The 27,583-nt window shown below is 45.9% G+C and overlaps 1 protein-coding gene across 2 annotated transcripts in view; it reads right to left on the bottom strand.

Moving 5' to 3' along the window:
* The window catches only part of unc5da (unc-5 netrin receptor Da), a 230,302-nt gene extending 202,937 nt beyond the window's left edge, over nt 1-27,365 (bottom strand). For both annotated transcript variants that reach the window (XM_072661937.1, XM_072661938.1), the window contains exon 1: nt 27,049-27,365. In XM_072661937.1, the coding sequence (XP_072518038.1) occupies nt 27,049-27,169 (121 nt within the window). In that variant the 5' untranslated portion in view covers nt 27,170-27,365. The remainder of the gene's footprint in view (nt 1-27,048) is intronic.
* Between the last annotated feature and the right edge of the window lie 218 nt (nt 27,366-27,583).

The raw sequence follows: 27,583 nt of genomic DNA, 5'->3' as shown, positions 1-27,583 counted from the left end.
CACACACATATACACTATATAGACAAAAGTATTGGGACACCTGCTCTTTCACGGTTTCCCCTGAAATCGAGAGTATTAAAAAAAGAGTTCATCCTGCTTTTGTTGGAGTTGGTAACTGTCTCTACTGTCCAGGGAAGACGGCTTTCTACTAGATTTCAGCGGAGCACTGCTGTGCTGTGAGGATTTGATTAACGATACAAGAGGAGAAGAGAAGACTCAAGAAGACACATGAGGAGAAGAGAGAACAAGAGAAAAGAGAAGAGATACGAAGGAAGTAGCAAATGGAGAGCATAAAAAAGAGAAGTAAATAGAAGAGAAGAAATGAGAAGAACATAAGTGAAGCGATGAAAAGATGACAGAAGAAATGAGAAGAGATGAAAGCAGAGGAGATGAAAGTTGAAGAGAAGAAATGGGAAAGGAAGAGAAGAAAGGAGGAGAGTGAAAGGATACAAGGAAAAAGGAGAGGAGATGAAATGAGAAGAGAAGAAATGATGAGACAGGAGAATAGAAGATAAGAACAACATATAAGAGAAGAAAAGAGAGAAGAAAAGAATAAAGGAGAAGAGAAGAATGGAGAAGAGAAGAGGAGGAAGGAGTACAGAAGGAAGGAGAACATAAGAGAAGAAGAGGAGATGAAATGAGAAGAGAAGAAATGAGGAGAATAGAAGAGAAGAAAGGACACCATACTGTATAAGAGAAGAAAAAGTAGAAGAGAAGAAAGAGGAGATGAAAGGAGAGGAGATGACTGGGGAGGAGAAGAAGGGAGAAGATAAGAAAGGAGGACAACATATAAGAGAAGAAAAGAGAGAAGAGAACAAAGGAGAAGACAAGAGAACAGAAAAAAAGGAGAAGAGATGAATTGAGAAGAAAAGGGAAGGGGAGAATGAAGAAGAAAGGGGTAGAGATGAATGGAGAAGAAAAGAAACGAGAAGAGGAGAAAGGAGAACATAAGAGAGGAGATGAAAGGAGAAGAGAAGAATGGAGAAGAGAACAGAAGAAAGGAAGAGATGAATGGAGAAGAAAAGAAGAAATGTAAAGAAGAGAGGAGAACATAAGAGAAGAGATGAAAGGAGAAGAGAAGAGAAGAAAGGACACAATTCTGTATGAGAGTAGAAATCAAAGGATAAGAGCAGAGAAGAGAAAAAACAAGGAGAAGAGATGAAAGGAGAAGAAAGGAGAGAAGGACTGAGCTCCGAGTTCTGTTCGGTAAAGCTGGCATCACTAAGGAGGGGGTGTTAAACACTATAGAGGTTTACATGTGAATCAATATGTTACACAAGTAGATCACACACTGACATCCCCCAGTGGCCTGCCGCTTTCTCACCATCACACTGTAAACACCACACACACTCACACACTTGCACACACATACACACACTTCAAACCTAAGATAAAAAAAAATCAATGGAAACATCAGAGATGTCAACAACACTGTCCTAACCAGGACGTACTGATTGAGGATTAGGATCAACAAGCAGTCCTCATTTACAACTGTAGGCTTCATTTAGAGTGAACATGCCAACCCCCTATCATTCAATTATTCTAATTAATCTGCCTCATTAACCAGTTAATTGGTGGAACGTGTTCTTGCTAATGTGTCTAAGCCAATCAACAGTGTTGTTGGTAGGTGGGGTCTAGGTATTAGTAATGTTTTGGGCCGTTCAGCCTAGAAAAATACATGTAATAGATGGGCTTTGAACCAGCAACCATTCGGACTTCCATCGTGTCACAGTTGTTGGAACCAGTTGGACTGTTAGGGAGTAAAATGCTGGTGTTACAGATGGAATTTCAGGGACACAAACATGAAATTGGGCATCAAACCAATAACCACTGGGTTATTTATTTTACTGGCCCAGGGGGAAGTTTACAAAGAATCTTGCAATGTTTTTTCTTGTGAAAGGTAAGACTCAAATCAGTTACAGATTAAGTTTTAGGGACCGCAGAAAAGACTTGGGCTTAAAACCAATAACCACTGGGTCACTTATTTCACAAGTGCATTAACAGATTCACAAAGAATCCAGTGAAGTTAGGGTGAAAGATGATCTTCAAACCAATAACCATTCTACTAAAAGCAGACCTCCACACCAGTGTTACAAATTTGGTTTTAGGGACAGCAGCACAGTCGTGGGTACAAAACCAATAACCACTGGGTCACTTATTTTACTGACCTAGGGACAGACCCATAAAGAACCCACTGATGCTGTTCTGATGAAGAATGGGCTTCAAACCAACAACCATTCTATTTAAAGCAGACTTCCACACCAGTGTTACAAATTTGGTTTTAGGCACAGCAGCACAGACTTGGGGTTCAAACCAGTAACCACGGGATCACTTATTTTACTGATCTAGGGACAGACCCACAAAGAACCCACTGATGTTGTTGTGATGAAAAATGGGCTTCAAACCAACAACCATTCTACTTAAAGCAGACTTCCAGGCCAGTGTTACAAATATGGTATGAGGGACAGCAGCACAGACTTTGGTTTCAAACCAATAATCCAGGGATGTCAATAATCCAGGGCTTCAAACCAACAACCCTTTAGCCAAAAGCAGACTTCACAAGAGGACACATTAAAAGTTCACACATGAAACAATGCAGTCAGAGGATGGGGATGTTTGAGAATCTCTGTTATTTAGCTAATCATGGTGCCATGTGCCAAGTGTTCACCATAATACCAGTATACCCAGTATACCTCCCACCTCTTGTGACTGGAATGATATACTCAGCAAATCAGGCTGTTGCTGGGACTCCAGTCTCCAGGCTTCAGGCTGTCAAAGCTAACGAGGGAGAGGAGTGGGCCAGAGAGACAAAAAAAGAAAGACAAACCACAGATCTGTCACGCGTCCCTCAGCCGAGGCCAAGGCGCCCCGGCCGGATTAGGGGGGTGGAGCAGATGGATTCGTGTGCACAGCGAAAAAACATCGATCTTCACGCAGAAAATAACCCATGCTTTCTCGCTCGGCTCCACTGCGGGTAGCGAGCAGAAATCAATGTGGTGGTTTGGGACGCAACCATAAACAGCGGTGGTGGGGTGGAGAAGAAGAAGAGTGATCGAGCAATCTATGGAAATCTTTAGTTGGTATCACACACGTGCAAATGTGCTGAAGTCACACAGACGCTGCCATCCTTTTTGCCTTGAAGACGCAACTTAATTTCATGCACGCATGCACACACGCGCACACACACACACACCCGACATCAGTTGGCATTCCTTTGTGTTGTAAATGAAACCTCTTCGGCAGTGAGACAACAGCATTTCTCAATATAGAACATGGCTATATTAGAAACCCCGGGCCATCAATCTAACTGATGTTTAGACAGCATTTACCTGGCCACTTTATTAGAAACAGCACCCTCGTGGCTCCTCCTTGCCGGTGTATGGTTTGAGACTGTAGCTCATCTGCTGATGCAGAGTGGCTAGTCTCTAATGTCTCTAATAAAGTGGTCAGTGAGTGGAAGCACAAGGTAGGCGTTTCTAATAAAGTGTCCAGTTCAAGCACAAAGTGGTGCTTTCTAATAAAGTTGCCAGAGAGCGGAGAAGCGCAGGGTCGGGGTTTCTAGTATCGTCTCAGGAAGGAAGGGGAAAGCGAAGGGAAGTGAAGTGAAGGGAAATTATGGGTTGGAAAGGAAAAGAGAGGAAAAGGGAAATCAAAGGAAGGGAAGGGAGGGAAAGGATGGGTTAGAAAGGAGAGGGAAGGGAGAGAAATGTAAGAAAGGGAAGTGAGGAAGAGGGAGAAGGAAGGGAATAGAAGGAAAAGGAAGGTAAGGACAAAAAGAGGAAGGAAAGGAAAGTGGAAGGAAAGGGTATTTTTTTTAATATTGTCTCGGGAAGAAAGGGGAAAGGGAGGGGAAGGGAAATAAAGGATTCGAATGGAAAAGGGAGGGGAAACAGAAAGCAAGGGAAGAGAGGGAAAATAAGTTTTAGAAAGAGAAGGGGAGGGAAGTGAGGGAAAGGGAAGAAAATGAAGGTGGAGAAGGGAAGTGAGGGAAGGTGGAGAAGGAAAGTGAGGGAAGGTGGAGAAGGAAAGTGAGGGAAGGTGGAGAAGGAAAGTGAGGGAAGGTGGAGAAGGAAGGGAAGTGAGGGAAGGAAGGGAAGTGAGGGGAAGTGAGGGAAGGGGAAGAAGAGAAGTGAGGGAAGGGGAAGAAGAGAAGTGAGGGAAGTGATGGGAAAGGGGAGGGAGAGAAAATGTCCAGTGGAGGGGTTCTAATATAGTCTCGGGAAGGAAGGGGAAAGGGAAATAAAGGATTGGGAAGGAAAAGGGAGGGAAACAGAAAGCAAGGGAATGGAGAAAAAAGGAAGTGTTAGAAAGAGAAGGAAAGGAAGAGAAGGGAAGGAAAAGGAAGGAAGGGGAGTGAGGGAAAGGGAGAGGGAAGAGAAAGCGTCCAGTGGATGCACAACGTGGGGGTTTCTGATAAATTGGCCAGTGAGTGACAGCACTCAAGGGGACTATTGAGACAGCATGACGCTACCAACATGCTCTTCATCTGCTCATCACTCAGTCTTCTGTAAGGAACGAGACATAAAGGCTCTCGTCTAGCAGCGTGGTGCTTAATTAGAAACATGTTGGGAAACGATGACCTTTCTGTTCTGCAAAGCTGTTTGGAACTCACACACACAGACAGACAGGCCGAGAGCCCATCACACACTCTTTATCGAAACATATATTCTTAGCTTCCTTTAAAGGTTACACGACTGAGCTGTCAGATACTGTATCAGAGACTCATCCTTCAGATCAGAGGAAAGGAGGTGGAAGGAGGCTAGAAAGAAAGATGATCTCTTGGTCTTAATTATAGGGAAGGGAAAGAAAGTGGGGGGAGGGAAAGGGAAAGGAAGGAAAGTGATAAGAATGGAAGGGAAGAAAAGAAGATTCATCCATTAGAGCACTTCCCTTGACCTGAGGCAGGTTAGATTTGTCTCTGAAGGCTGTTTTCTCGCCAGCAAGCCTTAGGCATGCTTTTAGGAGCTTTATCTGAAGCACTGTGCACTGTTAAAACATCCTCTTTAAAAAATATGAAATGCCTTTGAAATAGCATCGCATGCGAACAACGGCGGTTCCAACAACTTGTACCCTCTATCCTAAGTGAACCTCCTTCAGAGACCGCAGAAAGCTTCAGAAATATTCCAGCCACGTCCATCTAGGGGAAACCCAGCAAGCAAGATTTAGCAGATTTAACCCTACCGATAACAGACAGGTCACTTTTTCCCTAGCCCAGGGAGAGATTGACAACCAATTCTGGTGAAAGATGGGCTTCAAACAAACAACCATTCTGCAAAAAGCAGACTTTTATACAGTTTTAGGGACAGAAGCATAAGCTTCGGATTCAAACAACCACCGGGCCACTTATTTTACAGGCCATTAAAGAAATGTACAAATATTCCAGTGATGTTTTGGTGAAAAAAGGGATTCAAACCAAGAACCATTCTGTCAAAAAAGCAGACTTTTCTGCAGTGTAAGCTTGGGATTTAAACAAACAACCATTGGGCCGCTTATTTTACAGGCCATGGGAGAAATTTACAAATAATACTGATGTTCTGGTGAAAAAAGGGATTCAAACCAAGAACCATTCTGACAAAAGCCGACTTTTATTCAGCATAAGCTTGGGATTTAAACAACCATCGGGCCACTTATTGTACAGGCCATTGAAGACATGTACAAATAATCCTGTGATGTTCTGGTAAAAAAAGGGATTCAAACCAACAACCATTCTGCCAAAAGGAGATGTCCAGATAACTCTTAAGAGGAAAGCAGCACAGACGTGGGCTTCAGACCAGTAACTACCAGGTCACTCATTTTAGGGATACGCAAAAATATTCATTAGGAATTCAGTGATGTTCTTCTGGTGAGCGATGGGTTTCAAACCAGCAACCATCCTGCTGCAATGATCTCTGATTCATTATGGAACACCTCTCAGGGACACAAGCACGAATTTATTTGACTAGCTTTTTGAAGGCATCGCTACGTCAGCAACTTGTCCAGTGTTCCACAGATGAGATTGGTGTTGGAGAGATTCCAAAATCTAGGGAAAACAAATCTGACCCTATATCAGTCCCCCTCATCCGTCATATTTTGTGTCAATTATTTTTCAATATCCATGCCATTCGATCGATGGGAAGGTGGGAGGCTCGCCGCGGATCAATGGCAGGCTGCTGGTGGATGAATAAAAGCTGAATCATTGGTGCTGCTGTAGAAGCAGCGAGCGCTAAACCCAGTGCGCTAAGCGTCTAAACTGCACCATGGCGCGAGACAGCAGTGAGCCCACTCAGATTAAGGTATTAGCGCTACAAAGCCAACATCAATTACCCAAGGCCTCAGCCAGAGACCTCACAAACCTGAAACCTGAAGGAGGAGAAGAGCTGTACTCCCAACAACGCTAATCACAGCTCTAATCAGGGTTGGCCTCCCATTAGCCCCACATCAGACTGCAGGCTGCTTTGAGAGATGTGCACAATGGCCTTTTGCCCCACTCCTCTTAAACAGGCCAGTTTAGGACAGCAAGAAATTGGAGGAAAAGGCTCATATAGGGGCTGTAACCCATCTGTGTTAGCCATCTTGCTCTATGGGTCCCATCTAGGCCCCGTGTGCAGTATTCAACCTAGACGGGACCCATGTTTAAACCCTCCTGGTCCCATCACTGACCTTGGTGGGCATCTATACGTGGGGCCAACATGGAACCCACATACAAAACGTTCCCGGTTGGGCTAACCGTACCCTAATCTCTTGGCTGAACAGTCTTGGACCATTTCCAAACCAAGGTCACTTCTTTTGTGGTTGCACAGAACAATTAATACAGAAACCGTGTGAAAGCCTACTGGTGAAAAATGGGATTCAACCCAACAACCATCCTGAAACAAGTTGATTGTCAGACGTTTTAGGGGCTTAAGTACAGGCTTTGGCTTCCAACCAATGCCCACCGAGTCATCTGCAGAGCTGGGACCACCACCCAAATGCTATCAGGACAACAGCTGCTCTATAGGCCGTATAGAAAGCAATGCTAACTTGTGCATAATAACAAATCCAGCTGGAGCTCCTCTTTGCTTGGCTAACCCAGTCTGTAACTCTACACCCGTATAGTGAATCTATAAAGATAGGTGGAGTCCACTAAGTGGCCAGTTTTCACACAGTTCCTAACCATCCTTTTTATCTTATTGTGAGGATTTGGGGGGGTTGTAATCCAATTCTTCCTCCAATATAAAATCCATACACGTTCTGGCAAGGATTCATTTCTGTCCGACATTATCAGCAGTGGTAAAATACATACATACAAATATAGAGGCGCTCTGCTAAATCTATGCGCTTCGGAGATAACTGACTATTGCTGTTCCTCCACAAAGCCTCGCAGCACTTTCTCCACATATTAGCTTTTCTTCTTTGCACCCCCCCCCCCGAAGCTTCAAAGGCCCTAGCATGGCAATGCTGCTGTGCCTGGGGAGAGACCCTGGAAGATCAAAGGCCCGTGCCCCATGCAAGAAGCTCGGAGAAGCAGGGCACAGAAGCACGGAGGCCCGAGGAATCTCATTTCACATGCGGCAGGAGGACGGTTAAGGCAGAAATACACCTGCGGAGGACAAGGGGGAAGCGAGAAGAAGGGGCTGGGGAGGGATCAAAGTTGTTTTCGGGAAAGTTCCTAAACCACTTTTTAAAGGTTTTCGAGGATATGGCTAAATCTGGGAACTCCTAGAAAATTCCACAGACTTGAGCACAGGAAGATCTCCATTTTTCACGTGAGAATTTAGGCTCCTCCAAGAGTTTCCTAAATGCCTTTGTGCTACACCAATATTACAGAAACTGCATTTACAAGTATGAACGACTGTAAATTGTAAATACTCAATCCTGGTTCTCAACCCCCAATCTATTAGAACCAAAAGGGCTGGATCTGAACTCTCCAGGACCAGGATGGAAGATCTACCAACCTGAAGAGCTGAGCACCAGCCCTAATTTATCAAATCCGATCCAGGAATATTAGAACCAATAGGGCTGGATCTGATCTCTCCAGGGGTGGTATATCTCCAAGGCCTCAATGGCAGATCTACCGATCTGCAGAGTTGAGCTTCAGCCCTAATCAATTACACCCAACCCAGGAATGTTAGAACCCGAAAGTGAGGGATCTAAACTCTCCAGGACCAGGATGCAAGATCTACCAACCTGCAGAGCTGAGCTCCAACCCTACCCTTACACCTCTGATCCAGGAATATTAGAACCAATAGGGCTGGATCTGAACTATCCAGGAGTGGTAAATCTTCAAGGCCAGGGTGGAAGATCTACCAACCTGCTGAGCTCCAGCCCTAATCTATTACACCCACCAAGGAAAATTAAAACCCTAAAGAGGGGATCTGAACTCTCCAGGGGTGGTAGATCTCCAAGGCCAGGATGGAAGATCTACCAACCTGCAGAGCTAAACTCTGAAATACAGAACCATGACAACTCAAAGAACTGCTCATTCATCATCTGAAGTCCACTGGATTTGAAAGGTGAGTCAGCAGAGCAGAGTGGACTGAATGAATGCAGCATCAAGACCAAGCATAACACAAATGTACTAGTTACGGCTAGTGGGGAACACACACTGCGAGAAATCTGAGAGAAGGTGGGACAAGCTTTCGCCCATGGCTGCTTTAAGCATGCTGGCTTTGGTCTAGTGAAGATATGAAAAGCTGTGCTGCTTAGCCAATGCTGATTCTCGCTCCAGAGAATCCCTCATTGCCAGTAATTGTGTCAGAGGCCATAGAGTTGCAATTTCTAGGCGGCTGTCACCATCGCTTGGATGGATAGCAGCAACAATGCGGCGGAATTCGGGGACGGCAGAAAGCGTTTCCAAAGACAAGTCACTGATTTCCAAGTAAACACCTTCATCTCTTGTGCATGCATCCAAACACGTCGAGCGGCGTGCAATTGCATGGTGCAGATCACTATCCATCTGATCTTCTTAATACCACCGCATGGCATGTTGCATCCCTCTTCTCCAACATGGTATTGTTTTTCATTCAGACCCAGAATCACGTAATGATCATCTGTTTAAAACCCAATATCCAATCATGCGCAGAGCTCTGTGACACAGTGCAGTGCAGTACAATCAATCCTAATGTCATTATTTGGCTGCCAGGCTCATGTTTGCTGCCTTTCGGATTTAGATCTCTTGAGTAAATTGCATCTGTGTGACATGAGGAATATCTTACCACCGGCATCCCCCAAGGATCAAGTCTCGGTCCACTTCTGTTGTCCTTGTACACTTATTATTACACTCCCTTTCCGTCCGAGACTTGATCCTTGGGGGATCCCTAAGAATCAATTCTCCCCAATGATCAAGTCTTGGACCACCTCTGTTCTCCATGTACACTTATTATTACACTCCCTTTCCGTCTGAGACTTGATCCTTGGAGAACAGAAGTGGTCGGAGACTTGATCCTTGGGGGATCCCCAGGAATAATTTCTCCCCAAGGATCAAGTCTCTGACCACTTCTGTTGTCCATGTACACTTATTATTACATTCCTATTCCGTCCGAAACTTGATCCTTGGAGAACAGAAGTGGTCTGAGACTTGATTCTTGGGGATCCCCCAAGGATCAAGTCTCAGACCACTTCCGTTCTCCATGTACACTTATTATTTCACTCCCTTTCCGTCCTTCCACCTTCCAATCTCGCCAATTGTATCTAACAATGGTACTGTATCAGCTACTGTATAAATAAATAAATATGTATAAATATGTACTACTACTGTATAAATAGCAGCACTTAACTACTTATTACCTTACCACTGGCATCCCCCAAGGATCAAGTCTCGGACCACTACAGTTCTCCATGAATAAAATGCATATTCATTATATATGTATAAGAAAGTAACTGGTGTGCCTCTGAGATCAAGTCTCGGACCACTCCTGTTGTGTTCTCCATGTACACTTCTTATTATTACACTTCCTTTCCTTCCAATTTCACCAACTGGATCAGCATTTTATAAAACAATTAACAGCTCGTTTCCTGTACAACTGGCATACTGCAAGGATCAAGACTTGGACCGATACTGTTATCTATCTACATTGATTGATTAATTAAAGGTTTGCATGACCACTGGTATACAAATAGCCCTCCTTTCCAGTCTTGCTAGCTATATCTAACTACCTTAACAGCCTTTGGATGGAGAGCCACCACCAAAAAAAGAACCTTGCATCCCCAAAAGATGACTCTGTCACTACACTTAAATGATGTTTGAGCAAACCCATGGAAGAACTACTTCTGCTTCCATAAAGAACCTTGAACCTACTTCAAGAAGGCTCCTCAGGCTTCTTCAGAGTTTATGGAACCAACAGTAGTTCTTCTGTGTTTTGCTCAAGGAACCACTTGAAGCACCATTATCTTTGGGCAGGCAATTCCTTAATTCTCCCAGCATGGTATTCTACGAATATCGGCGTGGGCTTGGGGTCTTTGAAGGATTGTCTAAACTTGCTCAAAATGCACACAGCATCCACATTCACATCTTGCAGATTCCTCAACCCTTCCCAACCCTTCCTAAACAGACTCCACATCCTAGAGTTTGATGTTTGAAGACTGAAGACCTCTTTCACCCAATCGTCTTCCATCTTTGTATACCAGTGGTCCTTTAGGACTCATTCATAATGACGCCTCACCAAATGAAACTACACTCCTCAACCCAAGTCTCCAGTCACATTCCTGGCTAAATCAAGACTGGGACATTCCCAACATGGAAACTCTGGAAACAGGAAAACTTCAACAGGCCTTGAAAAACCTAATTTTCGTCTTAGCTTCCCAGGAGCTCCGATTGCATCTCTGGATTGCCTTTTCATTTGCATATGTTTAAAGATGGCAAAATGCACGAGCAACACTTGGATAATTGGAAGGTCAAGTTGTTCTGTGCTAGACTTTTGATCAAGCTGTGAGCTTTCAAGTCTTTTCCAGTGCCATTAGCCCACATCCACTTTTCAAATAAATGAACCATTAAAAAACAATACCAGCCTTTGTAGACTGCAGTCTTTATACACACACACACACACACACTAATCAAAACTAATCAAACTAGCATAATGCATATGTGTGAACAGTCTGAAGTTGCAAGTTTCCAATGAGTCAGTGGTCTAATGTGCTGCCACTATGGTCTGGAGTCTTAAATCTTGAGACATGCCACTTTGCCATCAGTGACTGGAGTCTGAGAGAGCACAACTGGCCGTGCTCTTTCTGTGTGGGCCGATGGCGCTCCGTTCCCTCGCCACTATTGAAGCAATGTTGGACGGCATGGGGGGCCGAGCACTGGTTCGGAAAAGAGGCAGTGGTTGGATTTGCAAATATCAAAGTCCTTACCTTCCTGGTGTCGAGAGCATTGCTAGAACTGTCTACCTGTATGAGTAACCATGATGTGCACATCCTCAGTCAATAATGTCATGTCATTTGACTGAACCATCATGAGCATCAGGTGCCCATCTCCAAAACATCTCCAGGTCTTCTGGGGTGGTCCCTGACATGCAGAAGTCAGTACCCCTACCAAAAGTGCTCAGACCGGTGAACGGGTGACAGAGTAGGCACCCAAGACTCACCAATGCTCATGCAGGCCCCATCTCACAACTTACAGGTCTGAAGGTGTCCAGGTACCACAGGACCCCCTTCAGAGGTCTTGCGGAGTCCTCTGGCTCGAATGGTCACTCCCAAACGAATCTTTGTTAGAGATATGTAATGCCCTGTTGGTACAGTGTCATGACCTCTACCCTGCACTATGTTGGGTTGAGCCTGGTGGAAGATCTCCAGGACTTCAAGGGCCTCCAGGGGGGTTGCCGATTCCCTATGTGTTTTGCAAAGTAGCAGCAACCCTCCTAACATGCTCCTGTGGAGCATGGGCTGGGTAGGTTCGTACATACGATTTTACTGGGACCCAATTGGGTTTCCCAAATGGGCTTTATGATTACAGCTCACCTGTACAATCTCACATGGGTGCCTTCTAGGCCACAAGTGCAGTGTACAACCCAGATGGGGTCCATGCGTAAACCCCTCCTGCTCTCATCACTGACCCTGGTGGGCATCCATATGTCTGGCCGACATGGAACCCGAGGACAAAACTTTCTGGTTCCCAGTTGGGCCACTCATACAGTCCTCACATGGGCAGGTTACCTGGTAATGCGGACCATCTAAGGCAGTGTTTCTCGAAGCCCAGCAGGGCAGTGGGCCTCCAGGACCAGAATTGAGAAATACTTTGAGAACCCAGGTTCCTAGCGGCCCACTGTCCAGCAAGTATCTGTGCTTCCCCTGCTCCCAGCTCATCTGACCCAACTAATCGGCCCATTTACAAGGTGAGCTAAGTTCAGCTGAAGTTTAGCTGTGTATGAACCAGGAAAACGAAGACTGTCCGTAAACTTTTTTTTTTTCGTTCTTCCTGAAAAAAGTCTTCGGAAATTGAGCGAGTGAAACAAAAATGGAAGCGAGGGAGAGAGAGAGAGCGCGCGAGAGGATGATTGAGAAGGGAGCGTTTCTTCACGAGTTTAGCATTTCGATGCTCTGTGCCCAAATTTCTGAAAAGCGATGGGCAAACAGAGGCAGCGAGCGAGTGTGAGCTGTGTGTACTGATGCAACGGATAAGCATTAATATTTACCTAGGCGAGGATTTACTGCAAAAACATTATTACCGCTGCTTGTTTTGTGCATTATGTAGGCTGTACACACAGCGGAGCAAATACAAATCTGTTAAAGTAAATAAATACACAAACACACACACACACCAGAGTGGATTTCGCAAAGCAGAACTTCACCTGCTGGGGGACATTCCCTATCAACAAATCCACAAACCGGTTTATATAGCATGCTCATGTGGGGCTCACATGCGTGGATTGTGGGCTATGTAAGTTCCAGGTGGGCATGGGCTCTTGGGAGTGGGTCTGTACATAGGTGTCCTTGTGGGCCCCACCATTGCAGCCCACCTTGGTTGCCACCCAGGCCTCTCATATGCAATGTACATCCCAGATGGGGCCCATGTTGGGAAGGTGGGCATCCCCTCCCACCCCCATCACTATGTTGGGTTGAGCCTGGTGGTAGATCTCTAGGACTTCAAGGGCCTTCAAAGGGTTTGACCAATCCCTATGTGTTGCAGCAAGTGGGCCCAATCATATTAGCCCACCTTGGTTGCCACCCAAGCCGCCCCATATGCAATGTACAACCCAGATGGGGCCCATGTTGGGAAGGTGGACATCCTCTCCCACTCCCATCACACATACACATATACAACCTAACGAAGCCCCGAAAGGTCATCCCAGTGACCTCAGCACTTTCTTACACTTGAAGATGGGAAAGGAAACCTGAGTGATCATTAAATTACCCGACTCTTGACTGAGGCTGTGGAAATGGTGTGTGTGTGTGTGTGTGTGTGTGTGTGTGTGAGAGAGAGAGAGAGAGAGACAGAGATAATTGTCCATTACTGCAATGGGCAGCATGTCATTACCTTTTTATTAGAGGGCCTTCTCTCCTCCCTCGCCACAGAGCGAGATGCACATGCCATTAGTGTAATGGGGAATTAAAAGAATGACACACACACACACACACACACACACACACCTGTTTACACGTCCATAACTCTCTCTCTGGGGAGACACAGCGGGTGAGAGCACAGATTTAAAACCCACAGTGATCAAAAGGAAGGAACAGAAGTGTGTGTTTCTCTCTCTGTGTGTGTGTGTGTGTGTGTGTGTGTGTGTTAACAGTGCTAAAGCACACCCATTTAACAAACGCAGTCGATGAGGATTGCTTAGCAACCCCTAACGACAGCATAAAATCTAGCAGCTTAAACCACCACAAGCATGCACCCTGATTGGCTAATGTGCTTCAAAGGGACCGTCTGATTGGCCCTGGATGGCTCGAGGGGTCAGATCTGGCGCCTGATCAGGGTGCTAGTACGCTAACTATGGCTATTGCTAATGCTTCATTACAATGATGTGGAAAGACTCTGTGTCCCTCCAGACAGAGAGGGTGCAGAGTGTGTCTGTTGGAAGGGGGCGGGGTCTTAAAGGAGATGTTTGGTGGACAATCTAATCAACATGGTTGATCCCTGACCCCAGATGCAGTCGTTCAACCAAAACAGGTTTGGTCTCTGAAGTGGGCTTCTGAGGGTTACAAAAGGAGATGCTAGGCTAATGTTGCTAACAAACACTGGACTGAAACTGTCACCAATTCCGCCTCTGCGAAAATGCACCCAGAAATGTCTTTTAAGAGGTTCTTGAAGGTGCGAACAATGGTCAAGCGTAAGGACTTCACAGGACTTCAAGGATCTCCATTTGTCATAAATATTTGGACACAATATGCAGATCTCTGTGAACGTCTGTGCTTCGCCTGCAATCCTGCTTTTGAAGCCCTTTACCCTCTGGTCAGACCTGCCGTTCGGACGCATGTGGTGTGTGTGTGTGTTTGTGTACTTCACAGAGAGACGAGAACCTAAGAGTCAGTCCAGCCAGAAATGCATTAAACACACACTGACACAGAGCCACAACCTCAGCCTCCACTGACGAGATCGAGTGTGTGTGTGTGTGTGTGTGTGTGTGTGTGAACAGATCAGAGGGTACAGTATGTTTACTGGATAGTCATGCTGGCCCAGAATCACGAGAGAGAGAGAGAGAGAGAGAGAGAGAACAAAAAAGAGAATCACGAGAGAGAGAGAGAGAGAGAGAGAGAGAGAGAGAGAGAACAAAAAAGAGAAAATAAACAAGTGAAAGAGAAATACATGAGAAAACGAGTAAGAGAGAAATAAAGGAGTCCAAGTGAGAAATGAATGAGTATGAGAAAAATAAACAAGTGAGAGAGCAATAAACAAGAAAGAAACGAATGAGTAAGAGAGAAATAAATGAGAAAGAGATATGAATGAGTAAGAGACAAATAAACAAGTCCCAGTGAGAAATAAACGAGAGAGAGGGATAAACTCATAAGAGAAAAATGAACGAAATATGTAAGTGAGAAATGAATGAGTGCAACTGAGAAATGAATGAGAAAGTGAGAAATGAATGACTAATAGAGAAAAAATAATGAGTAAGAGAGCAATAAACAAGAAAGAGAGAAATTGAGAAGTCCAACTGAGAAATAAATGAGAGAGCGAAATAAGCGAGTAAGAGAAATGAATGAGTACGAGAAAAATAAACGTGAAAGAGCAATAAACGAGAAGAAAATGAATAAGAGGCAAATAAACAAGTCCCTGTGAGAAATAAACAAGAGAGAGAGAGAAACTCATAAGAGAAAAATGAACAAGTAAGAAATTACGAGAAAGAGAAATGAATGAGAAAGTGAGAAATGAATGAGTGCACGTGAGAAATGAATGAGTAAGAGAGCAATAAACAAGAAAGAGAGAAACTGAGGAGTCTAATTGAGAAATAAATGAGAGCGAAATAAACGAGTACGAGAAATTACTAAGTAAAGGTAATGAAGAAAAAAGCGTGAGAGAGAAAATTTTCGTTGCTCAGTTTGAAAAACACATTTATTATATTTAATCATAATATTTATATTTACATTCCACACTTCATATAGTTCAATATTATTATTATTATTATTATTATCATTATTATACTAATGATAATAATTGCTAATATGAATTCTTATGATCATTTGTCCCAATATTGCTAAGGCATCTAAGAGAGAGAGAGAGAGAGAGAGAGGGTGGTCAAGCGTCATAGAGTTAAAGGTAAGGAGGTGAGGGCAGGAAAACGCTAAAGCTGCAGAAATCTGTGTCTCTCTCTCTCTCTCTCGCTGTCTCTCTGTCTGTCTGCCTATCTCTCTGTCTCTCTCTCTCTCAGCTGTTATGATGTTTACTGACTCGCCCCGCAGCGCTGACCACGGGGCACACTCAGCGCGGTCAGCAGTCTGATGGACTCTTCACCCCTTAAAGGAGTTTGAACAGCGCGGCTGGCAGCGGTCCGGATCAGCGCTGCGGTGATGATGATGATGATGATGATGTCAAAGTCCAGTTTTCCATCTCTCCATAAACGAGCTCAGTTCTGATTGGCTGCCATTTACTGAGTCTCATATGATGCTAATAGGGTGGAGTGGGCGGGGCTGGACACCACTGTCGTCCAGAGAGACACAGCACTCCCGCTGGACACATCAGAAATGACAGTAATTAGAGCCCCCCAGGAGACCCTCGCTCACTGACCAGAATCACCAACGGTTTGACCACCAACATGGTCACCAAGCCCAGGTCAGCCGTGTCACGTAGCGCTGCAGAGAGGCATTGGAGGGGGAAGGGGGGTTGTGTGTGTGTGTGTGTGTGTCTGTGTCTGACTACGGGATGCAGTGTTTCCCGCCAGCTTTGTCTTTAATGTTCTACTGAGGTGGAGCTACAGTCTAAATGTAACTATTGTGATAGACTGTAGCTCCGCCTCCTCAGTGTATATCATTAGGGTGAATATTAATAACGCTCTAAATGTAGGTATTGTGATATACACTGAGGAGGCGGAGCTACAGTCTCTCATTAGGGTGATTATTAATAACACTCTAAATGTAGGTATTGTGATATACACTGAGGAGGCGGAGCTACAGTCTTTCATTAGGGTGAATATTAATGCTCTAAATATAGGTATTGTGATATACACTGAGGAGGAGGAGCTACAGTCTCTCATTAGGGTGAATATTAATGCTCTAAATATAGGTATTGTGATATACACTGAGGAGGCGGAGCTACAGTCTCTCATTAGGGTGAATATTAATAACGCTCTAAATGTAGGTATTGTGATATACACTGAGGAGGCGGAGCTACAGTCTCTCATTAGGGTAAATATTAATAACACTCTAAATGTAGGTATTGTGATATACACTGAGGAGGCGGAGCTACAGTCTCTCATTAGGGTAAATATTAATAACACTCTAAATGTAGGTATTGTGATATACACTGAGGAGGAGCCACAGTCTCTCATTAGGGTGAATATTAATAACGCTCTAAATGTAGGTATTGTGATATACACTGAGGAGGAGGAGCTACAGTCTCTCATTAGGGTAAATATTAATAATGCTCTAAATGTGGGTATTGTGATATACACTGAGGAGGCGGAGCTACAGTCTCTCATTAGGGTAAATATTAATAACACTCTAAATGTAGGTATTGTGATATACACTGAGGAGGAGGAGCTACAGTCTCTCATTAGGATGAATATTATTAATAACACTCTAAATATCGCTCAGTCTTAAAGGCACAGTGTCCAAAAGAGCCGGTTAAGCTCTAAAGGTTAAACAGAGGTTGGGAGATGGTCGGGCTGAAATGAATTATGAATCATGATGGTTTTGCTACATAATCCCATACAGATGCCACAGCCGAACCTCAGCGTGAAAAAAACACAGAGGCTCGCATTATGACCTCTATATTTCTTTACATGTGACATGTAACTCTACCCCACTGCTAGAGTCACCTGAGGATGCTGCGGTCATCTAATACCATCTGTGTATGAAGCCAGAAACACACCCACACACAATGCCTGAGCCATCACTCATATATGTATGTATGTGTGTGTGTGTGTGTGTGTTTATATATGCCATACACATATATAGTGAATATAATATTGCTTTTTAAAAGTTGTGTGTGTATATATATATATATATATATATACACATATATATCTCAAGCGCTGACATTAAAACCATGTGTGTATATATATATACACCCATATAAAGGGGGGGAATATATACCCATATATAGGGAGTTTATACCCATACAAAGGGAGGGAATATATACCCATATAAAGGGAGGGAATATATACCCATATATAGGGAGTTTATACCCAAATAAAGGGAGGGAATATATACCCATATATAGGGAGTTTATACCCATACAAAGGGAGGGAATATATACCCATATAAAGGGAGGGAATATATACCCATATATAGGGAGTTTATACCCAAATAAAGGGAGGGAATATATACCCATATATAGGGAGTTTATACCCATACAAAGGGAAGGAATATATACCCATACAAAGGGAGGGAATATATACCCATATATAGGGAGTTTATACCCATACAAAGGGAGGGAATATATACCCATATATAGGGAGTTTATACCCATACAAAGGGAGGGAATATATACCCATACAAAGGGAGGGAATATATACCCATATAAAGGGAGTTTTTTTTATATATATGTGTGTGTATGTGTGAGAGACCAGCTGCAATCTATCAGCAATTAGAAAGCAACCCATTTGCACTTCCTGCAAAATATATCCCAGCTGCTTCAACTGACGGCCTTTAAAAAAAGGGTCTGATTAAACATGAACTCAGGATGGGTAGAATAATAATCCGGAGGGGGTCATTGCACCATAAACTGGCCACGACCAGGTGCAAACCCCCCGCCCCCCCACTCTGCAAAATAGCAGGCAGGTCTTGTGGGCAATGGTTCCCTGTGTGCAGGGACTGGTCAGTACCTACTGAAAGCGCTCCAAGGAAGGGCAACAGGGCAACTGGAGACCCCAGCCTTTTCCTGAATTCCTTTCTTGCCATCCGAACTTTCCCAACTTTGGGAATAATTTGGGGACATTATTTTCTTGAAAATTCACCAAAACTGGCTGGATGGAAACTCCTCTAGCGAGAGGAGGCAGATTACAGAAATGACAGCAGCTTAATTTAAACAGGAGACCTGAGAACGTATGAAATCCTGTGTGTGTGTGTGTGTGAGTGAGTGAGTGTGTGTGAGTGTGTGTGTGAGCAAACTCATCAAACGCTTCCATTAGGCAGTCACAGAGTACTAATCAGTTTAACAGGAGATGTGTGAGAGTGCGCGAGTGTGAATCACAAATGAGGAGAGATCAGACGAGGGGGGGGGGTGGTAGAGAGAGAGAGAGAGAGAGTGAGAGAGAGAGAGTGAGAGAGAGAGAGAGAGTGTAAGAGGAATGCTGAGTATCAGCCGGTCCTGATCCGAGCAATCCAGTCTGACTCTCCTCCCTGACCAATCAGCTCCCAGCTCCTTTACAACACTGCAGTCTGATCAGTTTCTGTGTGTGTGTGTGTGTGTGTGTGTGTGTAGTGGTACACACTCTGGACAAAGACCTGGAACTGGACTGAGAGAGAGAGACAGAGAAAGAGAGAGAGAGAGATAAATGGATAGAGAGAGAGATGAAGAAATGAGAGAAGGGAAGGATGTAGGAACTAGAGAGAGAGAGAGAGAGAGAGAGAGAGAGAGGTAAGAGGAGGGCGAGAGCGAGAAAGGAGGGTAGGACGAGAGAGAGTGAACGAAAAGAGAGAGTGACGAAAGGAGCGAAAGATGGAGGGATAGAGGGAGAGAGGAGGAAAGAGAGTGAGGGAGAGAGAGAGAGAGATGAGGAAATGGGGAGAGAGAGAGAGAGAGAGAGAGTGACGAAAGGACGAAAGATGGAGGGATAGAGAGAGAGAGAGGGAGGAGGAGGAAAGAGAGGGAGAGAGAGAGGGAGGGAGGGAGAGAGAGTAAAGAAAGAGAGAGTGATGAAAGGAGAGAGGGATAGAGAGCGAGAGGGAGGAGGAGGAGGAAAGAGAGAGAGAGAGAGAGAGGGAGGGAGAGAGAGAGAGAGGTAGGAGGAAAGAGAGGGAGAGAGTGAGTGTGTGAGAGAGAGAGGAGGAAACAGAGAGAGGGAGGGAGAGAGAGGAAGAGAGGAAGGATGGTCGGGGAGAGAGTAAAGAAAGAGAGAGTGATGAAAGGACGAAAGATGGAGGGATAGAGAGAGAGAGGGAGGAGGAGGAGGAAAGAGAGGGAGAGAGAGAGTGTGAGAGAGAGAGAGAGGGGAGGGTGAAAGGAGGGAAAGATTTAGAGGGAGACACTGGGAAGGGAGGGAAAGACATGGGAATAACGAGAGGGGAGAGAGAGAGAGAGAGAGAGAGAGAGCGCATCGTAAAAGCAGAGCTGGGTGACTGCTGTAAGTCATTCCCGGCGTATGAGGTACGAGGGCGAAGCCGCCCTCTCTCGCCCGCTCCGAATCGCTCCGGGCCTCATCCCCCGGCTTCGGCACAAATCCCGCCATGCGCTCTAACCTGGCGCATCATCACATCACTGTCATTCCGGCTATCGATTGTTACGAGGCATTAAACATTCATATAGGGCGCGCTATTGATTTACACCCGCGAGACGCACCGCTCCATTCATCAAGTGCGATGAGCAGCGAGGCGGCGCCGAGGCGAGCGAGTGGGTGTGAGGGAGCGAGGGCGAGGGCCGTGCGGTAATTAGGATCCAATCAGAATGCTGCTTCCGGCTGAGCGTGGATATATGCATGTGCCAGATGCGGCGGGAAGCAGGAGGCCGGCGTCCGTGCTGCTTATTAGCGCTAGCGCTATCAATCCTTCAGCCCTCTCTGCTTCACCTCTGTCGTGCTGGAGCTACGCCCAGGTCCGGGCGAGCAGATGAGGTCCACCACGCCTCGGACATTCGTTCATGTAAAATGGGAGTGGCTAGGGACGAACCGGAGGAGCTCACCACTACGCTCGTCTGCTTCTCGTGACGGTGGGCCGGGGTACAGGATGTATGGATGGCGGGCAGGTGGATCTCCACCCAGACGGCACCTAAATACCACAGTGAAGGGGTGGTGAAATCAGCTACCAGCAAAAGCTGGTCTGGTCTTGGGCTGGATTCTTCAGCAGGGTGGTGAAACGGCAGTTAGCTGTGTTGCTTAGCAAGCAGTTAGCGAGAGTGCTAATTTGCTCGGTGGGCTGCAGCAGCGAGGCGAACTGTACTTGTAGCTCAATTGACCAGGGAGGGGCAGGCGGGGTAAGGTAGTCAGCGGCGGCACTCGAGGAAGAGAGGGGGCGGAGCCATGGTAGCCACTTTGGTAGCCACTTTGGTAGCCATTGGGCAGGGGTCTGCCCGACGGAAACCTGACCCACTCCTAGGACCACCCATTCCACATGGAGATTTAGGGGGTCCAGGGGCCCGATTTAGGGGGTCTCGGGGGCTTGAACGTATGGACAAAAATATTGGGACACCTGCTCACTCCTTATGTCTTCTGAAAACAAGGGTCTTTAAAAGAGTCGATCCTTGCTTTGGTTGGTTGGCTTTCTACTAGCCATAAAGATTTGATTGCATTCAGCCACAAGAGCATCCCAACTCATCCACTGCTCCACAGCTCAATGCTGGGGGAGGGGGCTTCATACCCCTCCTGTAGCCCACCCCTGGCATTAGGCAGCATGGTGTCAATTGGCTCATGTATGTTTATCTGCTCCAGAGAGTCCTATTCTTTTGGCAGTACTTCAGTGACTACATGCACTGGACAAGCTATGTGTGTGTGTGTGTGTGCATTTGCACATCTGTGACATCTGGGTCAGCAATGGGTGCAACTTAAAGAAGCCCAATGCATTCATTAGAAGGGGCGTCCACAAACATCTGGCCATGTAGTGTCAGGCACGAGGCTGATGTTGGCTTCTCAAATGGACCCCATGATCACATGGGTCCCAAGTAGGTGCCCATGTACAGTGTACAACCCAGATGGGCCCCCCATGTTTCACCCCTCCTTGCCCCCATCATTGACCACCGGTGGACATCCATAAGTGGGACCAAGGTGGGCTTTCCATACAGGTCCCTACATGGACATGTCAGCTCAACCCAGTGAATGCCTGTCTAGCCCCCAAGCTGTGATGCTCTAAAGACACGTCTTGTCGTATTTCGTCCCCTAGAGTCCTCGGTCCACTTGTCCCCGCGTAACTCCCCCATCCCCCCGCCTCCACCTTCCTTCCTTCCTTTCAACCCTTGTCCCCTCGTGCAGCTTCATCAGTTCCACCTCACGCCTTGCTTTGGGCTTTGGAGGTCCCTGCTCACAGGTTAGGACATGTGCCGACCGCTACGGGGTCCGGATACATAAATACACAAATAAACAAACAAACAAACGAACAAACAGCTTGAGTTATTCTTCTCTCCTCTTTTGTTGTTGTTGTTCTTCGCTCTTGACCTTCTTCCCGCTCTCCCACTCCTCGTCTTCGCCCTTTCTTCTCTACAGCGTTCCCCCTTTCCCTCTTCATTCCCATTCTCTCTCTCTCGTTTCTCTCTCTCTCGCTTTTATATGCAGCGGAAATGAAAATGGCTCTAAAAGCAACAGCGGGGGAAAAAAAGAACACTGCATCCAAAAAAAAAAAACCACACACACACACAAAAAAAACACTGAATTCTAAGAAGGAGGCCACCAGGAGCCGGGGGGTGGGGACGGGGGGACGGGGGGACACGCAGGAAAACACTCGAGAGACAAAATGAAAGAAACACTTTGGATTAGAGAGAGAGAGAGTGTTCGAGAGAGAGACATAACCAGTTAGTGGATAAATTAGTCAATTTAACCAAAATGACTAAACAAAATATATTATTATCATTAGTATAAATAATAATAATAAATAATGAATTACTAATAAATAAATAATCGTTGCTATACATATAAATTAATTAAAATAATCATTTTAATGGACATTACTGAGACTTTTGAGAAGGCCAGTTACCCAAAACCCACCCATGTGAACTGCAATGACCCCAACACTAGCATGTCTCTTTCCTCAACCCCTCACGCTCTCTCCTCATGTATTCTATCTCTCTCTCGCCCCTCTTTTACTCGCTTTCTCTTTCTATCTCTCCTCCACTGCTTTCTCTCTCTCTCTCTTATTCCCTGTTTATCTCCATACTCTCCCTTTCTCTCTCTCTCCCTCTCTCTCTCCTCATTTATTCTATCTCTCTCTCTCTTTCTCTCCCCTACTTTACACTTCATCTGTCTCGCTTTCTCTCTCTCTCTCTTTCTTTCCCCCTTCTCTTTCCTTTCCTCCCTCTCTCTCTCTCTCAACCCCCCCCCCCCGTTCCGTGAAGAGTGCTGGAGATAAGTGGCCTTCCTCTGTGCCGACCCTGAGCTCACCACAAAACACTGATTCACACCATTAACCAAGACCCAGGAGGACGCACTCACACACACACTTACGCGCCCCCCCCACCCCCACCCCCACCCCCCACACACACTTTTTAACGTGTCACATGCAGTTGAGTTACTGTATTCCAGTTTTTCTCAATCGCTAAAACTCCTCACAAAACACAAAAATCTCATCTTCACGCAGCATTTCCATAAAAATAACTCCTCTTGACATGATATACGCTCTCAGGCTGTCAGTAAACAGTACACCAAATAATAAAATATATTATATTATATTATATATATTATAAATTATAATATAGAGAAAAGAGAACCATGTTGTATCATAGTAGCTCAACTGCAGTTCTTGATCTTTGTTGATTTGAACCTGCAACTAGTCAAAATCTATTGAGCAGTCAGTCCTGTAAACAAACGCAAAGAACAATGTTCAGTACAGTATACAGCCTACAATGCACTGTACTACAGTATACTCATATATATATATATATATATATATATACATACAAAGGGACAAAAATGAAATCTGAGGCAACAGAGGGGGAGAAATTCAAAGATACCTCTAATCTTAGACTCTACTAAACACAAGTCAATATGAAGACCATAGTACTCTTCTCTTTACCTGAGGAGGGTCTTCAGTCTGGGTTTGAAGACAGAGAGCGTTGGACTTAAAATGTCCAAGAAACACTTTCAAAATGAGGCACACTATAGTTCAGCCAATCAGGGCAGAGCTCATCTGCATATGGGTCCTTTAAAATGTCATCTTTCTCTCAGTCTTAGGTATTAAAAAACAATGCCTTCTGGTTAATGTAGTCCTTAATAAAGAAGAGCTTTGTACCTGTAGTCGTTTCTCAGTTTAGCCCCGCCCTTTTATACTGAAGTTATACAAAGTGTTTTATCCTGGACTAATTTTTGAATGAGGCACAGCGCAGCCCAGCCAATCAGGGCAGAGCTCATCTACATGCGTCAGTCTTAAAGGCATAGTGAATAGGGGTCAACCTCATGGAGAAAAAAAAATTGCATATGGGCCCTTTAAAATTTCATCTTTCTCTCAGTCTTGGGTATAAAAACAATGCCTTCTGGGAAATGTAGTCCTTAATAAAGAAGAGCTTTGTACCTGTAGTCGTTTCTCAGTTTAGCCCCGCCCTTTTATACTGAAGTTATACGAAGTGTTTTATCCTGGACTAATTTTCGAATCAGGCACAGCGCAGCTCAGCCAATCAGGGTAGAGCTCATCTACATGGATCAGTCTTAATGGCATAGTGAATAGGGGTCAACCTCATGGAAAAAAAAATGCATATGGGCCCTTTAAAATTCTTTCTCTCAGTCTTGGGTAGAAAAACAATTCCTTCTGGGAAATGTAGTCCCTTAGAACAAGTGTTTTATCCTGGACTAATTTTCGAATGAGGCACAGCGCAGTTCAGTCAATCAGGACAGAGCTCATTTGCATATATCACTCTTAAAGGCACAGTATGCATGCAGTTATGTTTTGAGGATATCAGTGGGAAAATCCCGGGCACGGGCCCTTTAATGACCGGACGCACAGCCGAGCGGCCTCGAAGGTCCCGAAGGCAACTTTCCAAGAAGAGCTGACATGTCTCGCGCGGTGTCCTCCGCCCGTCGCGGATGAATATCACTCGTTCATTATAAACTCTGGGCAAGTTCAGACTGATTTCCATAGTTTGGAAAAAGGGCGGCGGGGGAGAGGGGGTCGAATCCTTGGGGCTAATCCGCTCATCGACTTGCAAATGGCTCGTTCTGAGGGACTGGTGAAGTCAGACAGAGGTCAAAAGGTCAAAGGCAGCTCTGCGGGGACGAGCGGAAGATGACGGGGCTGTTACGGCAGCTCACTGTGAATCGCTCCGGATCCTGTTCAGCCATCCGTAAACTACATTTCTGCCTAATTCGTCCTGAATCGCCTCGCTATGTTCCCATTTAGCCGATGATTCGTCTCATTTGCATACGGGAACGTATGAAGTTTTCCGGGTTGACAGTCCCGGAGGGCTATTAGCTGCGTCCCCCAGCTTTAGACATCAGCGCGTCTTCGTATCAGACGGACATAAAGCGGAGAGCGATCCCAAACTCAGTTACGGAATTCTTTCCGAGTTTTTTGCGGGGAATTCGGAATTAAGCGTTCCGGCATTAACCACATTTTCATGCCTTCAAACTTTACCAACATGCTGTTTAAGACTGAGGTATGCAAATGGAGTCTATTCTGATTGGCTGTTCCGTGCTGTGCCTTGTGGAGAAATTAGTGGAGTGGGTGGATACGCTATCCAGTAATATAACGGTGTTGGACCCACTGACCATTCGATAGGCCGATTTTGCTGATTCATTTGCATATGGGGTGGGGCAGGGGGTGGATATGTTATGTTTTTTGCATTTAAAGTCTTTAATTAAAAAGAAAACGAGGAGAGACAGTCTTCCGAGATATGGGCTCTTTAACACACACACACACACACTGGCTTGGTCACTGGCTGTAGTGCAAATATGCCAAGAGATTCTCATAGAGAGGATAACACACTCCTATACTCCGACATTACTGACCCCTGCCTCACCGTAGGTGTGTACACACCTCACAGTGCAGAGAGAAAGAGAGAGAGAGAGAGACAGAGAAGGACTGATGGAGTGAGAGAGAGAGAGAAGGAGGGGAGAGAGAGAGAGAGAAAGGGGGGAGAGAGAGAGAGAGAGAGAAAGGAGAGAGAGAGAGAGAGAGAGCGAGAGAGAGAGACTGATGAAGGAAGAGGGATGAATAGAGAGAGACTAATAGAGAGAGACACTGATGGAGGGTGAGAGAGAGAGAGAGGGGAGAGAGAGAGAGAGACTAATAGAGGTAGAGGAATGAATAGAGAGAGACTAATCGAGAGAGAGAGAGAGAGAGAGAAAAGGAGAGAGAGAGAGAGCGAGAGAGAGAGACTGATGAAGGTAGAGGGATGAATAGAGAGAGACTAATAGAGAGAGACACTGATGGAGGGTGAGAGAGAGAGAGACTAATAGAGGTAGAGGGATGAATAGAGAGAGACTAATCGAGAGAGAGAGAGAGAGAAAATGAGAGAGAGAGACTGATGGAGGGTGAGAAAGACAGCGAGAGAGAGAGAGAGAGAGAGACTGATGGAGGGTGAGAAAGACAGAGAGAGAGAGAGAGAGAGAGAGAGAGAGAGACTGATGGAGGGTAAGAAAGACAGAGAGAGAGAGAGAGAGAGAGAGAGAGAGAGAGACTGATGGAGGGTGAGAAAGACAGAGAGAGAGAGAGACCGATGGAGAGTGAGAAAGACAGAGAGAGAGAGACTGATGGAGAGTGAGAAATACAGAGAGAGAGAGAGAGAGAGAGAGAGAGAGAGAGAGAGAGAGACCGATGGAGAGAGAGAGAGAGACCGATGGGGGGTGAGAAAGACAGCGAGAGAGAGAGAGAGAGAGACCGATGGAGGGTGAGAAACCGATGGAGAGAGAGAGAGAGACCGATGGAGGGTGAGAAAGACAGCGAGAGAGAGAGAGAGAGAGAGAGAGAGAGACCGATGGAGAGAGAGAGAGAGACCGATGGAGGGTGAGAAAGACAGCGAGAGAGAGAGAGAGAGAGAGAGAGAGAGACTGATGGAGAGGGAGAGAGAGAGAGAGAGAGAGAGAGAGAGAGAGAGAGAGAGAGAAAGAGGGGGGAGAGAGAGAGAAAGACTGATGGAGAGGGAGAGATAGATAGAGAGAGAGAGAGAAAGGGGGGGAGAGAGAGAGAGAGAGAGAGAGAGAAAGGGGAGAGAGAAAGGGAAGAGAGAGAGAGAGAGAGAGAGAGAGAGAGAGACGCTGCCAGATGTTGTGTGAACGTGCCTGAGTCAGATGTTCTGAAGCTTCATGGCGTTTCAGCAGGACTGAAGCTCGCGCTGCCTGTTGCATCTGCACCGCGCACTCGATCCGGGTTAACACACACACACACACACACACACACACACACACATTGCCCACACACTAGTAGGAAAAAAGAGAAACAGCGACTCGTGCACCAAACAGCAGCTGTGGGAAATCGATGCACGCACGGGACCCTTACATACTCACGCACACACGCGCGCGCCTGCATTTAGTGAACCTTACACACACACAACCGCGCACGCACACTCCTGCGCACAAACGCCGTTTAAAGCCACTGCACGAACTTTTCCTTACTTCACGGAGCACGCTAAGTGTGTGTGTGTGTGTGTGTGTGTGTGTGTGCGTGCGCGCGCGCGCAGGTGTGTGTGCAGCATCCCGCAGTACTCACCTCCTCTGGCGGCTGTGGCGGAACTCAGCAGCAGCAGCAGCAGCGCCGCGATGTAGCGCGTGCAGGAGCCGCGAGCCATCACTGCGCAGCCCGTGCCCAGTACGGAGCGCGCGCATCCCATACAAAGAATGACACCCACACTCCGGAGTCCGGGTCCGTGCCTTTAGTCCTCACGAGAGCCTCACGATGACAGAGACGGAGAGCGTGCACACAATCCGAGGAGCAGCGCGAGGGGAGTAAAACACCCGCGTGAGTGAGCGCGAGGAGTGGACGGATGGAGAGAGGGGGGCGGAGACCAGAAAACACTCGGAGCTCTGAGCTCGTGCTCAGACGTCGCCGAGACTGTGCGCTCGAGACAGCAGAGAGAGAGACTGACCACAATACAGCAGCAGCAGCAAGAGTGGGAGGAGTCTCATTCCGAATAATTTCCATATTCGATTATTCGATTATTCCGAATATTTCATTGATCCTCCTGATTTCTATTAAAAACAGTTGATGTTGTGTTTTGAACGCAACACCAGTACCAGACCAGTAA

The sequence above is a fragment of the Salminus brasiliensis genome, chromosome 18, assembly GCF_030463535.1.
Source record: "Salminus brasiliensis chromosome 18, fSalBra1.hap2, whole genome shotgun sequence".
NCBI lineage: Eukaryota > Metazoa > Chordata > Actinopteri > Characiformes > Bryconidae > Salminus > Salminus brasiliensis.
Note: the sequence above shows the minus strand (reverse complement) of the source record. Positions and strands in the feature narration are given on the sequence as shown.